This window comes from Eumetopias jubatus, unplaced genomic scaffold (assembly GCF_037043125.1).
Source record: "Eumetopias jubatus isolate StellerSeaLion01/CBP00866 unplaced genomic scaffold, mEumJub1_p1.0 scaffold_11, whole genome shotgun sequence".
Classification (NCBI taxonomy): Eukaryota; Metazoa; Chordata; class Mammalia; order Carnivora; family Otariidae; genus Eumetopias; species Eumetopias jubatus.
Genome location: NW_028274817.1, coordinates 111,555,225 through 111,569,104, shown reverse-complemented (window position 1 = coordinate 111,569,104; position 13,880 = coordinate 111,555,225). Strand labels below are relative to the sequence as shown.

General features: G+C 42.6%; 1 protein-coding gene across 4 annotated transcripts in view; it reads right to left on the bottom strand.

Moving 5' to 3' along the window:
* SH3KBP1 (SH3 domain containing kinase binding protein 1) overlaps positions 1-13,880 on the bottom strand; it is a 324,977-nt gene that overhangs the window by 136,734 nt on the left and 174,363 nt on the right. For all 4 annotated transcript variants that reach the window (XM_028122625.2, XM_028122626.2, XM_028122628.2 and 1 more), the window contains one exon: positions 7,656-7,785. In XM_028122625.2, the coding sequence (XP_027978426.1) occupies positions 7,656-7,785 (130 nt within the window). The remainder of the gene's footprint in view (positions 1-7,655; positions 7,786-13,880) is intronic.

Below are 13,880 nucleotides of genomic sequence, written 5' to 3'. Positions count from 1 at the left end.
GAGGCCAGTCATACAGCTCACTCATAATAAGTCTGAGGGAGAGAAAGGCAGGTTACGTTTACAGAGAGAGGAACTGAGAGGGAGGGAGCAACTTGTCTCACTTCTTAGAACATTCTTTAGGAAAATGGAAAACTCCAACAGGAAACATCAAGTCAGCTTCTGGGCTGCGTCACTCCTGAGACATGAAGAGAACTATGAATGATCAGATGGACAAGTGAAATGCCACTGGGTATTTCCCATTTCCATGTCCTACAGGCATGGTGGGATACCCTCCTTCTGAAGTCTGCCCTTTTTGACAAGTGTGCTCCATCCAATTAAAGCAAAAACTTAGATGTTCAAAACCACTGGCTACATAAGAATCATCCAAAGAAACAATAAAGTGTTTCAAAGGTTCATGTTAGATTTGCAGCTCTTAAGGACTTTGATGACCAAAAAAAAAGAACAAATAACAGCGGCTTGTTTTATTTGGGTAATTTTTATTCTGCTTCACTTTGGTCATCAAGGTGACATTATTCCTAAGGAACGCAGATGTTTTGCAAGCGAGGCCCTCCCAAACTAAACAGTGGGGGTCCTCTCAGTGTCAGAAAAAGAAAGCGGAAGAAAAAGAAATCAGTATTTTGATAAAGTCCCTCCAAGTACAACAGAACCTCCCTGTGTTCTTCCCCAGGACCAAGTCTGAGGATCACTGAGGGAGACCACAGCTCTGATGTCTCTGAATGGCCAAGCATGTGTGCAAAGACCCTGTCCACTGGCAGCAAGGTGACGGGAAATGGAGCCTGGGCTGCGGGTGAACGAGGACACACATATTCTATCTAAAGTGCAAAAGAGATGGGCAATTAGAAAGTTCATGAATATGAGTGCTGTTTATTCCATTGGGAGAAATACTCTACTATCACTATTAAGTATTAATACCTGAAGGCAGCAAACACTCTAAAAGGGAAGAATTTTAGGGGCGCCTGGGTGGCTCAGTCATTATGCGTCTACTTTCGGCTCGGGTCATGATCCCAGGGTCCTGGGATCAAGCCCCACATCAGGCTCCCTGCTCCGTGGGAAGCCTGCTTCTCCCTCTCCCACTCCCCCTGCTTGTGTTCCCTCTCTCACTGTGTCTCTCTCTGTCAAATAAATAAATAAATAAATCTTAAAAAAAAGGAAGAATTTTAGAATTTCAACAGAAAATCATATGCTTATCCTAGCATCTAATTTTGCTTAAAACTCTTTCATCAATTTGCTAATTGCTCTTCAATGCTAATAGAATGTCATATACAAAACAAATACCAACTAATACTAAAACGAACGACATGTGCAAAATAAAAAAGAACAATCTTTATCTTACAACTAATGAAATACAATATTTCTATATCATGAAAGTGGTTTGCCGAAAGTTTTAAAAGGCCATCTTCATCTTTGTCTTAGCTTGACAAGTCACTAAAGATTCAGATTCTAAAATCCCAAAATAAAGAATTAGCAAAACAACAAAGTCAATTCAAACTGAAATCTCCTAGTTATTAATGGTTACAGAAAGAAAATGCAAACTTTGTCCCTCTGAAAATTACGGAAAATAATTAAAGAAAATGTTTCTGTAGCTAAATGATGTTTTTTTAAAGAAAAAAACTAACAGGAATACTTTTTGGTTTTACAACAATAACTTTAGAATCTGAGAAATTCAATAATATTAAAAAAGATGTTAGAAATAAAAGACACATTTATGTCTCAAATGTGAAGCAAAATTTGTCTGAAAATGAAAATGGACAACAGTAGTATCTGGATTTGCCTCAGTGTCCAAATAAATCTTATGGATTCAGGATATTCTCTGATTATAATTTAATATAGTATCAGTGTAATTTGTATTTAGTTCTTTTTTTTAGAGAGAGAGAGGGAGAGAGAGAGAGAGCATGCATGAGTGGGGGAGAGGGAGAAAATCTCAAGTAGACTCCCCGCTGAGCACGGAGCCCAACACGGGGCTCGACGTGGAGCTCAATCCCAGGACCCCAAGATCATGACCTGAGCCAAAACAGTCAGCCGCTTAACCGACTGAGCCACCCAGGTGCCCCTATAATTAGTTCTATTTCACATTTAGTCAATACCAGCACATGCAAAATGGAAAATGAAAAGGTAATTAATTAATCATGATCTGCAATAGGAAGAAATAATCTAAACTCTAGTCAAATTTGGAATTTGTCAGATGCTCTGTGAAAGGGTAAACTGCAGGCCAGAATAAAGGCAATACCAAAGTGTTTGTGAAAAGCCTGAATATAATTGTGGCCTTGTCACTTATAAGCCATGCCACACCCAGGACTTAGTTTCCCTGGACTTTAGGGTTCTTATCTGACACCAGGCTGGAAGATCTCTAAATTCCCTTCTACTCCTAACATAACATTCTGCCCACACTATTATTACAATCACTTGGATGTTTTCTTTTTGAAAAACCTAATTTACTCAAATTTTTTTCACCATTGGTCTGCTACATGGGAGCCCATTTCTTTTAAAAAATTCCTTGTTGGTGGGTGCCTGGGTGGCTCAGTCATTAAGCATCTGCCTTCGGCTCATGTCATGATCCCAGGGTCCTGGGATCGAGCCCCGCATTGGGCTCCCTGCTCGGCGGGAAGCCTGCTTCTCCCTCTCCCACTCCCCCTGCTTGTGTTCCTTCTCTCGCTTTGTCTCTCTCTGTCAAATAAATAAATAAAATCTTAAAAAAAAAATTCCTTGTTGGTGTCATTCTGCAAGCCCCAACAGATCTGGGTGAGAATCGTCAGTGGCTGCTAACATTCAAAAAGAAAAACAGCTAGACATTATGAGCCTCCGTATAGATGATACACCACCATCTATGACATTTTAGGGAATATATATATATTTCAAACCTCAATTTAATCAAGCCCCTAGATGTGATTATCAGTTTATAGGAACACAGAGTCAACAGCATAACAGAGATGAAATCAGCAAAGACAGATGGTGGGAAATGAATGGACAAAGGACCTCAGTTTGTTCAGTAAAAAATTACAAGGGAGGGGCGTCTGGGTGGCTCAGTTGGTTAAGCGTCTGCCTTCGGCTCAGGTCATGATCCCGGGGTCCTGGGATTGAGCCCCACATCGGACTCTCTGCTCAGCAGGGAGCCTGCTCCTCCCTCTCCCACTGCCTGCCACTCCCCCTGCTTGTTCTCTCTCTCTCTCTCTCTCTCTCTCTGTCAAATAAATAAATAAATAAATAAATAAATAAATAAATAAATAAAATTACAAGGGAAAAAGGAGACATGGAGGAGAAATCTATAGATTTAGAAAGACTTGAAACACATCTGATTATAATCAGATATAAGTTACAATGCATGCACCTCCTCTGGATGCACATTCAAACTAACAAATTGCATTAAAAATAGAAGACTATGGGGTATCAGGTTGGCTCAGTCAGTAGAGCATTTGACTCTTGATCTCGGGGTCATGAGTTCGAGCCCCATGTTGGGTGTAGAGATCATTAAATAAAACTTTAAACAAAATAGAAGACTATGAGGGGAAAGTGAACACTGTATATTTAATTACACTGAGGAATTGCCATTATTTTTTTGGTATGATAAGGATTTTAAGACCCCCCCCCTTTTATTGATACATATTGAAATATTCATGACTGAAATTATATGATATGTGGAGTTTGCTTCAGAATAATATGGGGGAGGACTGGGCCGTGGTATAATTGCAATGAAGTGGCCACAGGCTAATGAATGTTGAAGCTGGTTGCTGAGCACACAGGGGTTCATGACACTGTTCTCTCGACTTGTGTATATGTTAGAAATTCTCTATAATAAAAACATCTGTGCAAAAAGTACCTTTAATGTTCCATAAATTCTATAAAATACAATAGCGTTTTCAAATTTAAATATGGAGCAAAACATTTCTGCTACTACATAGCTATGAACTTTCTTATCTGAGGTAAAATGTTTAAATCAACGTTATCAACCAATACATTGCTATAACTCTTTCCTTGACAGATTAGATTACCCTGAACAAAGATCTAAAGTTCAGAGATCTTCATAACCAACCACCATATACAAAAATACATCAGGGTAAAAGAAAAGCAAGTTCAAGCAATTTGCAGCTGTCATTCAAAGATAAAAATGCCTCCTTAGAGTAAGAAAGAACTCAGCAAGTGCTTATTGAACACCTGCCATGTGTCAAGCTGTTTGGGCACACTTCCTTAGAAATATAATGCCAGGTTTCTTGTATTACATTCATCCATCGGTTGACAAAACTCACCTTAATAACTACACTCAAATACTTTCTGGAAATAGAAATGTGAAGAGGACAAATACCAAATAATTGTGTGCACGTGTAGGGGTGTGTGTGTGTGTACAACAAAGAGATATACAAGGATACACTGTATACAAAGTTTTCTTCATATGTACCAGGACACAGATTTTATCTCTCTTAAAAAAAAACCAAAAACACTTCACGCGTGATTTCTGGTAGCATTTAAATTAAGAGGATTTTTATATGGAGCCACAAGACTCTCTAAAAATTACCAAAATGGCATAAGCATTAGGAATATTAAGGGGACTGGTCTAACAAAGACCTTGATTAAGTACTGTTTAGCTCATACCAGAGTAAAAACCTAGATATCTTTTGTGCATGAACTACCTTTGTTTTTCTCAGTTTTTGATGAAAGTAAATAGGCATTTACTACTACAAGATGTTATCCCGGGGGGAAAACTGGATGAAGGGTACATGGGATCTCTCTGTACAGTTCTGGGTTGTTTTTCTTTCTTTCTTTCTTTTTTTTTTTTTTTTTTTTTGCAACTTCCTGTGACTCTATAATTCCTTTAAAATAAAAAAAATTAAAGTAAAGCACATTGAGACTACTGATGCCATTCTCTGTGAATCAGGAATAAACAGAATCATTCTAAAACCAAAGATTCCGCTTAGACAAATCCTACCAGTATACCTAACTTCTGTATGTGGTCTGGGCTACATTTTATACATTTTACCATCTGATAGCCATTGTATCATCAGAGTGTAAACAGCTACGGAAAAGCCTGTCAGAATGCTGAGAGATGATATTTCTCTTTCAGGGGATTACTTCAATTCAGCAAGCCACAGGGACATTATCATCACATCGGCTTTTGTATGAAGTCCTTTGTGACCACCATTGTCCCCACATCCCAATAGGACTGGCCTTTCCACCTTTTTCCTCAGACACTCATGGAGCACCTGGGGCAACTTCGTGAACTACCAGCTTGTGTACTCCCCTTTCTACAATGTGAGCTGACTGATGGCAGGGACTCTGTGTATCTTCAGTGTCTTGTGCAGTGTCTCAGTAACAACAGGGGCTCAGCAAGGGTTGAATGAATGAGGAATAGAAGAAAAAGAAGGAAGGAAGGAAGGAAGGAAGGAAGGAAGGAAGGAAGGAAGGAAGGAAGGATGGATGGATATGGGTGGACAGATGGAGAGACAGATAGATGGGCCCTCTTGTCCTTAACTGTACATACAGGAAGATTGCCAAGGCCATGTAGTTCTTTCAGAATCATCCATCCTTGTTAGGAGACCATGCCTCTTCAGGGACCTCAAAACCCCTCAATAAGGGACAAATTCTGTGGTAACTAAACATGGCTGCTGAAACTTTGGGGCTCTCCTAGTTCTGAAATGGAGGGCTTTTAACTGAATGAGTGTTGGGGAGAACAACCTCTCCAAGAGAAACAGCCCCTTCTGATCATGTGAAGGAAGGCTAAGTGCCCAGAGAGACCATTCCACTCAGTCTCCTAACCTCCTGCCCCAGAAATTCCAGCACCATGCACTTTGAGCTGAGGGGGTCAGGCAGGGTCAAATGTCCATACTATTAAGTTAGAGCAAGAGAGACAGTTTATTTCAATAGCTCCAAAAATACAAAAGGCATTGCTTCTCTGCCCCTCCAGCTGTGAAAGCATAACTAACATGGCAGGATACCCAGAAGTCAAGGTTCTCCCAGAGAGGTTGTGCAATACCCCTCCAGATCTCCTTCTCTGCATCAGTAAAGGAATCCCAGAGTAATTTCCACATGCAGAGACAGAATGCTTCAGTGAGCATGGTACCAATCAGTGTGCGTCAGCCTCAACAGACAAACTGGTTATATGCCAAGAGTTTATCATGATTAACAATGAAAGTGACCGTTTATGGACAGCCTTATATGGGTGAGGTGATTTATATACATTATTGCTATTAGAACTCATAATACACTTCCCCACAGAAATAATGGCATGATGACCTGATTTGGTCCTCTCTCCAAGAAAGCCCATTTAATCCACAACATCCCTGAGGTACAGTATTGTGATCATAGGACCCAATTACCAGGTACAACACTATTCCCATATATAAAAGGAGACCCCAAGGAGGTTAGAATTGATGTGCAGTTCAGGACCTATAGCAACTCCCACTATCATGGGGTCAAGGACATTCACTGCCCTCCCAGCTTTACTCACTAGCCGAGCCACGTTAGCAGAGATTTGCCTCACCCCAAGCCAGAGAAGGCAACAGGAGCTCCAAGATGTTTCGCTTGCTCCAAAATCACCTCCCATATTTCCTACCATAGACCCTAGGATGGAATGGAGTTCAGGGGTGTGCTGGGGTCCCTGGCATTGGCAGCAGAGGGAAAGGGTATAGCCGAAGTCTATCAGCCAACCAGCCAGAGCCGCTGTTTCTATGTATGAGAAGCTGTAATGAGCCCGAGCTGCTGAGAGACCAAGTGAAGAAGGTTGCCTGAGCACTTTTCCAGAAGTGGCGTTACCTCCAAACTGGGAGTCTGTCCATCCGATTACTGGTTAAATAAAAGAGACATGACTAACTTGAGAACACCACTAAAATCAGATTTTTCCCAATGGAAAAGAAAGATGTTTAAGTATCATTTTGACAGGGCGGAGTTTAGAAAGGGAGGTCTGCAACCCCAGGTAGTGCCGCACCACCATGACACAGTCAAGCCTCTTACGACATTCACGCCATGACCTTGGCTCAAGACGGGGCACAAGAGATACACAGACGCCCATGTGGGAGGTTGGGTTAGCGACTGGGAGAACAAAGCTTCCCGGTCCTGACCTTTTGCTCCGTGAGCTGGAAAGGGCAGCAGAGAAGCTGGAGGGAGGAGAGCTTCAGGCCCTGGAGAAAGAAAGATCTGGAGTCCATTCTCACCATCGCAGAAAGACATGCATGCTCACCCAAAGTGGGGCTGGCCTCTGGGCTGTCTTGTCATACTGGTAAGGAAACTGGCGTGCAGTCTTCCCGAACACAGCCCTTCCCACCACCAGTGGTTTGTGTGTGTGTGCATGTGCCAGTTTTCTCCAAGTTCCTCCAAGGACGCTGAGAAATACAGTCTCATTTGGTTCATTTAAAAAATAAGGACCAACTTGCAGTGAGACAAGTGTATGGAAGCACAGTAATATGAGCCGTAGGAGAATATTAAAATGGCACGGAGGCTGACAGTCACCTATCCAGAGATGGACAGCGTGCGCCTGCGCACACATGAAGGTGTGCGGTTCACACCTTTACGAGGATAAGCTACTACACCGCAGGGGTGAAGGCAGCACAAGCAGAAGCGTACTCGTGAGCTTCTGTCACTGTCCCTCGGCACAGGCTACAGAAAAGCGGGGAGGCTGGAGCAGCACCCGCTGGTGCCCCCACCCCCTCCCACATGGGGGACTTCCTTACTTGACTTGGAGAGCTGCTCATCCTGAGAAATGCCTAGGTCATCCGACTCCCCCGACAGCTCCTTGATGAAGTTGGAAGGAAACATTCCAGTCTTCCCATTGAGAACGCCTTCCCACCATCCTTCTTCTACCTGCACAGATGCAAACAGAAGAACAGAGATGCAGGGCTCAGGTTAGACAATGTGGCTCCCAGTTTTCTCTCCCATCTGTATGGTGCACAGTGCAGAGCCCACACAGGGAGAGCGGAAGGAGTTAACAGGGAATGAGATTGCAGACCTCACAGAGTCTTGAGATTCACACTCAGGAAGGGGGTGCTGAACCTGGGGGCCAAAAACACAAGTGGAAAGGGATTAGCAATTTATTTTCACTAACCTCAGACTGAAATTTGACATTTCCTTTGGTCACAAAATGTAGGTAAGACAGTAATCGTAGAAGGACCCGTGACTCGTCACCAAACAAATCATGGACATTTTCTTATCACAGCACAGAAGCTGTGGGTATCTCAAGATATCGCTTGCACCCATGACTACTATGAAATGGTGGTAGTTACCACACCTGCTGGGGACCTTGTTATCTAATGTGTTCATTACAGAATTATTTATTAATTATAATAAGAAATTACACAGACTCTCATATAAAAATTTGCTTTTAAAATAGCTTGATAGCTATTTCAATGGTTCCCTTTGTAAACTTATGTTTCATTTTAAGCATTTAAAACCATTATTTAACAAGGGACAGTGGCTTCCCCAGATTATCCAAACTAACTAGACGGCCAAACAAAAACAGTTAAGAAGCCCTGAGCTAAGAACTCAATCGGAAGGTAGAAGGACTCCCTGCAGGTTTCTGAACGGTTCTAGAGTACCCTGAAATGGAGTGCAACAGGGTGAAGGGAGGTAGGGAGGGCAGCCAGACTGTAGTCCTCTGGGTAGGGGAGTGAGGGCCGGATCTGGGGGAGCAGTGACAAGGGAGAAGGCGGGTATAGATTTGAAGGCCCTTTGAAGTAGCAGCTGGTCTTGAGCCACCAATTAGCTGGGGCGAGCAAGGGGAAGGTAAAAAGCCATCCCAAGATTTTGTGATGGAGCCACTAACAGAACAGCAGAAGTCCGAAGTCAGAACAGCAAGGTGGCGTCTTGAAGGAAAATAGCAGGACATTCTGAGAACAAGCATGTATTAAGTTACTCACCCAGTGCAATAGAACAGAAAGAGACCCTGAACCTTTGGACTTTTTTTTTTTTTACTACATGCATATAACACCAACTCAAACTGATAAATACAATTTAACAGCTAAAACAACTAAAACAAAAAAGATAAAGAATATTAAAGTAAAAAGTCCAGTTCAAATCCTACTGAAGCTCAGCATTATATGACCTCATTCAAATTTCCTACCAAACTGAACCCTGGTTCCTCTCTGTACAATGGGGATAATGGATACACTCGATCAGTGTTAGAGACAGATGTATTATGGTTCTACACTAGGGGCTAGGGACAGAGAACTGTACAGGACATGGCTTTTTTTTCTTCCCTGAAGCAGTTGACAATTACCAAGGTAGAAAGGGCATGTGGTTGAAAGAGGGGAGAGGAGGGGCGTGAATAAAAACTAGCAGTGGGAGGTAAATAGATGGGAAAATGCCATGACTCAGTACAAACAAACTTGTTACACAAAGTCGAGCTCACCCAGATTGGGGATGCTACAGGAAGGCTCTGAGAAAAAAAGAAATCAAAAATTAAGGTTGGCCTTGAAGAGGAGAAACGGTAGATACATATAAGTAGGGCAGGGGGGTGTGAGACACTCCAGAAAGGGGGAAGCTGACAGAACCTGTAGAATGGAGACAATTAGAACGGTGTTTGGAGCATTTTTTAGGGAACTCACGAGATGCAGGCTTGCACTGTGGCGATTATATCTGCGTGATCACAGAATCTTTGGGAAAGAGTCCAGACGTCCATGCACAACTGTCCCAGTGACTACTCAATACCACATCGTGGCATTTAACAGCACTTCACTTGAAACCATTCCATGTTTCTATGCCAACTCAACTGATATGTGTTATTCTTTCAAGGAGCTTTTTATAGGATTAGGACGGTTGGGAAAATTCACCATGAGCCTGAATACAAATAGTCACCGGATTTGTGGTGGGGGATCCTTTGTGCTTGTCCTGAATAAGGAACCATAAAATGACCGTCTTTCTCCAAGAATCATGGGGCAAGAGGGAAAAACCAAGGGCACGGACCGCAAATGAGCAGTCCCTGGCGTAATCCCCAACCGTGCGGGGCAGCTGGGCCAATTCCATTTGATTCAGTTTGACAGTATCTAAAACATTCCTGTTCCCAGTAATAAGCGACTCCAGCCTGAGATCCCTGAAGAAAATACTCCTGATGTGTGGGATTGCTTAGCTGCCTGCTGGGAAAACAGGGGTGTCTTTACCCTACCACACCCCCAGATGCCTGTATCAATGTCACAGCACAGTCTGAGAGGAGTGGCCAACAGGGAAGCAGCAGAAGTCTATCATTAGCCACACGGTGAGTGGAGGGTCAGGCAGTGAAACCACCACTCATTGCCTGGGGGGTACATTTCTCATGACAGGTGTCATGGCGGTGGGGGGTGGTGTCTGGCCCCTGTACCAGTGAGAACCGTTCAGTACTATTTCTTCCTATAGACGTCTGCTTTCGTTGTAAGATTCGGGCTAGAGAAATGACGGGAAAAAATGATCCTCACTCTCCTACTACCCTTCTTCAGCAATACTCTGGAGTTCAACCTTCTGCATTAAGAGGAGGACACTGAGGCCTAGCCTCATTCATTCAAAAAGTAAAACATAGTACCTCACACGCTGAATGAATAAGAATGAAAAGCAGGGAAATCACTGGGGCAAACCCTCGATGGGGGTCTCTGAAGGCCCGATTCCCCCACAAAAGGATCTGCCTCACTTTGAGGAGCAAATGGGACCAAGAGACAGGATGATGTTAGCCTCTGTGCTCAGTTAAGTACCACCATGCCCAGGTCTATGTGCCCCTCCCTATTCGACCAACAGTTAATAAGCACCTATCCCGCACTGCTGTAGGACCCTGGGGCAGATTCACTGGTGAACAAAACAGACAAAGACAGTGTGCCTGAGAAGCTCCTGCAACAAAGAAAGGAACATACAGAGCCTGTGCACCCCCTGCTTAGAAAATCAAGCTTGCTTATGCTTGTTTCTATATTTAAAAGAGAGAAAGAGATGCGTCCCTTTGTAATAAACTGTGGATTATGGATGTTACCAAGGGCTTACCACTTCTGCCCCAAGGAGAGTAATAAAGGGGAATCGACGCCCACCTTCTCCCCCACCACACACACTCATCCACAGCCTGCTGCAGGCAGTGCCTCTAGGCCGAGAACAGCCCCCACCCTGCGCCCCTGGGCCCAACCCAGCCAGCTCTGGAGCCCAGGGCTCCACCCCGAGAGAGAATCCTTCCTCCGGCCCAGAGCTGGGAACAGGGTAGTTTACACCTGGCAGTGTTCGAGAAAGAAAGACACAGTAAAACCACTTCAGCAGCTTGTGCTGGGGGCCCTGCAATTGCCATGTCTTCACAATCGTCAGCATCTAAGTAGGTTCAGGGCCCAAGGAGCTCATCTCTAGCTATTTAGCCCTGTTGGAAGTTGGGGAAGCAGCTGGGTGCATTTCAACACTTCCACCCAATTCTACACACATTATCTACATTTGTAAGGCACTACAGAGAGGATGCCTGTGGATACAAAGATAACCATGCTGTCCTAGGTACACAGCTATTCAGAATAGTTTCGACTTAACAGCGTTAAAGTTTTACCTGTTAAACTGTACTGAGAAAGGGAACAACAGCTTTACCAAGTCTAAAGTCTACCTCAAGGTGGGAGTAGCATGACAGAAAAACCCATTTAAGGGCTGCTATAGCTTTCTACATACAACTGACCCTTTGTTGCCCAAACCTCAGTCAGAAGCACACTGGAGGGGGCGCTGAGGGAAGCATGGGGGAGGGAGAGGCACATGGGCAAATGAGGTCAGCCTCATTGTTCCCAGAGCTGTTTTACCATTCTTTCCAGAAATGAAAACGGAAAAGTCAAGCTTTAAGGAAAGGCCCACACCTTAACATTACTAAAAATTTCCTCAAAATGTATTCAGACTTTATAGGTTGTATGTTTCTAGGAATTTATCCATTTCCTCTAGGCTGTCCAACTTGTTGGTGAATAATTAATTGCTCATACTAATCTCCTTCAATCCCTTGTCATTCTGTGTTATCATTCATAACCTCTCCTCTTTCATTTCTGATTTTATTTATTTGAGTCCCCTTTTTTTCTCGGTGAGGCTAGCTAAAGATCTGTCTATTTTGTTTATCTTTTTGGAAGACCAACTCTTAGTTTCACTGATCTTTTCTATTATTGTCTTAGACTCGATTTCATTTACTTACACTCCAACCTTTGTTATTTCCTTCTTTCTACCAATCTTTTCTTTAAAGATTTTATTTATTTATTTGACAGAGAGAGACACAGCGAGAGAGGGAACACAGGCAGGGGGAGTGGGAGAGGGAGAAGCAGGCTTCCCGTGGAGCAGGGAGCCCGATGCGGGGCTCGATCCCAGGACCCTGGGACCATGACCCGAGCCGAAGGCAGACGCTTAATGACTGAGCCACCCGGGCGCCCCCTTCTGCCAATCTTGCAGTTCATTTGTTCCTTTTTCTAGTTCCTTGAGGGTATTATGCTAAGTGAAATAAGTCAGAGCAAGACAAGTACTATATAATCTCACTTCTATGTGGAATCTAAAAAAAAAAAAAAAATCAAACTCATGGATGCAGAGAACAGACTGGTGGTAGTTGCCAGAGGCAGGGGCTGGGGGGTAGGTGAAAGAGGTGAAGGGGGTCAAAAGGTACAAAATTCTAGTTATAAGATAAATAAATCCCGGGGATGTAATGTATAGTATGGTGACTACAGTTAATAGTAGTGTATTGTATATTTGTAAGTTGGTCAGAGAGTAGATCTTAAAAAAATTTCTAACTATGTGTGGTGATAGATGGTAACTAAACCCATTGCTATAATCACATCACAATATATACTATACATGTATCAAATCATTATGCTGTATGCCTAAAGCTAATACAGTGTTTTATTTCAATTATATCTTAATAAAAAATTTATTCAGAAGTAATTAAATGAGAATTTCCAAACTGGCCCTTTTTCCCATCTTTGAGAGGTAAGGGAAAGTATTTTCAAAATTTTTTGAATGCCAGAGAAATACTTAGTTTTTTAAAGTTTTTAAAATTGAGGTATAATTCATAAAATGCACACGTCTTAACAGTACAAGTCAATCAGTTTTCACATATGCACCTGTGTAACCCACACCTCTATCAATATACAGAAAGTTTCCATCACTCCAGAAAATTCCCTGTACCCCTCCTAGTCAATCCACCTCCACAAGCAACCACTCATCTGATCTCTACCACCTATGATTGATTTTACCTTTTCTAGAATTTCATGTAAATGTTCTAACATATAGTTTTACCTTTTGAATACTGCTGAAAAAATAAAATTGTTTCTAGAAAACATCTTTTTCTATTAGTGGAATTAGTGAAAAAATATTTTTAAGGGAACCACTCTCTAAAGGCATAAACACCTACATTATTTTCCATTTTAGTTGCTTTAAATAACCATCCCTGTTGATTTGGGGACGTGAAAGCTGGTTGTGCCAAACAGACAAGTGTTATCTAGGTCCTAAATGCCGGGACCAATATCTTCCCCCAACTCCTGTGCAGTTCATTGTCTGATTACCTCTTTTTGGCAAGGCCACAACATTCCATATGCATAGGAAAGTGATTTTTTAATCCCTCGTTCTTCTGAGAATAAGCCTATTTCACATGAAAGGGGCCCCTCAAAAGAGAAATCTGCAGAGTAATTCAAAGGGAAATGATTGAAGAAAACATATACAATTTCTATTTAAGACTTCAACAAACTCTGCCTAGTGAGACAGAGCTACATCCATGATTTGCCTCACAGTGGAAAGGGTTTTTGATAGGGCCCTTCTCGACATCCTTCAGCAACGCTTGACAGCCCTGTCCTTCAAAATTGCTACAGGCTAGTCTACAGGTCCCCAAATTCCTAAATGACTCTATGCTAAGGCCTTACTCTCACTCCAACTTGAAAATCTGAGCAAAGAGTAAATCAAGCCAACAAGATAACTTTTCTGATGAATCAAGATCCTGAAGCATTGTCCTGCCACTATTCACA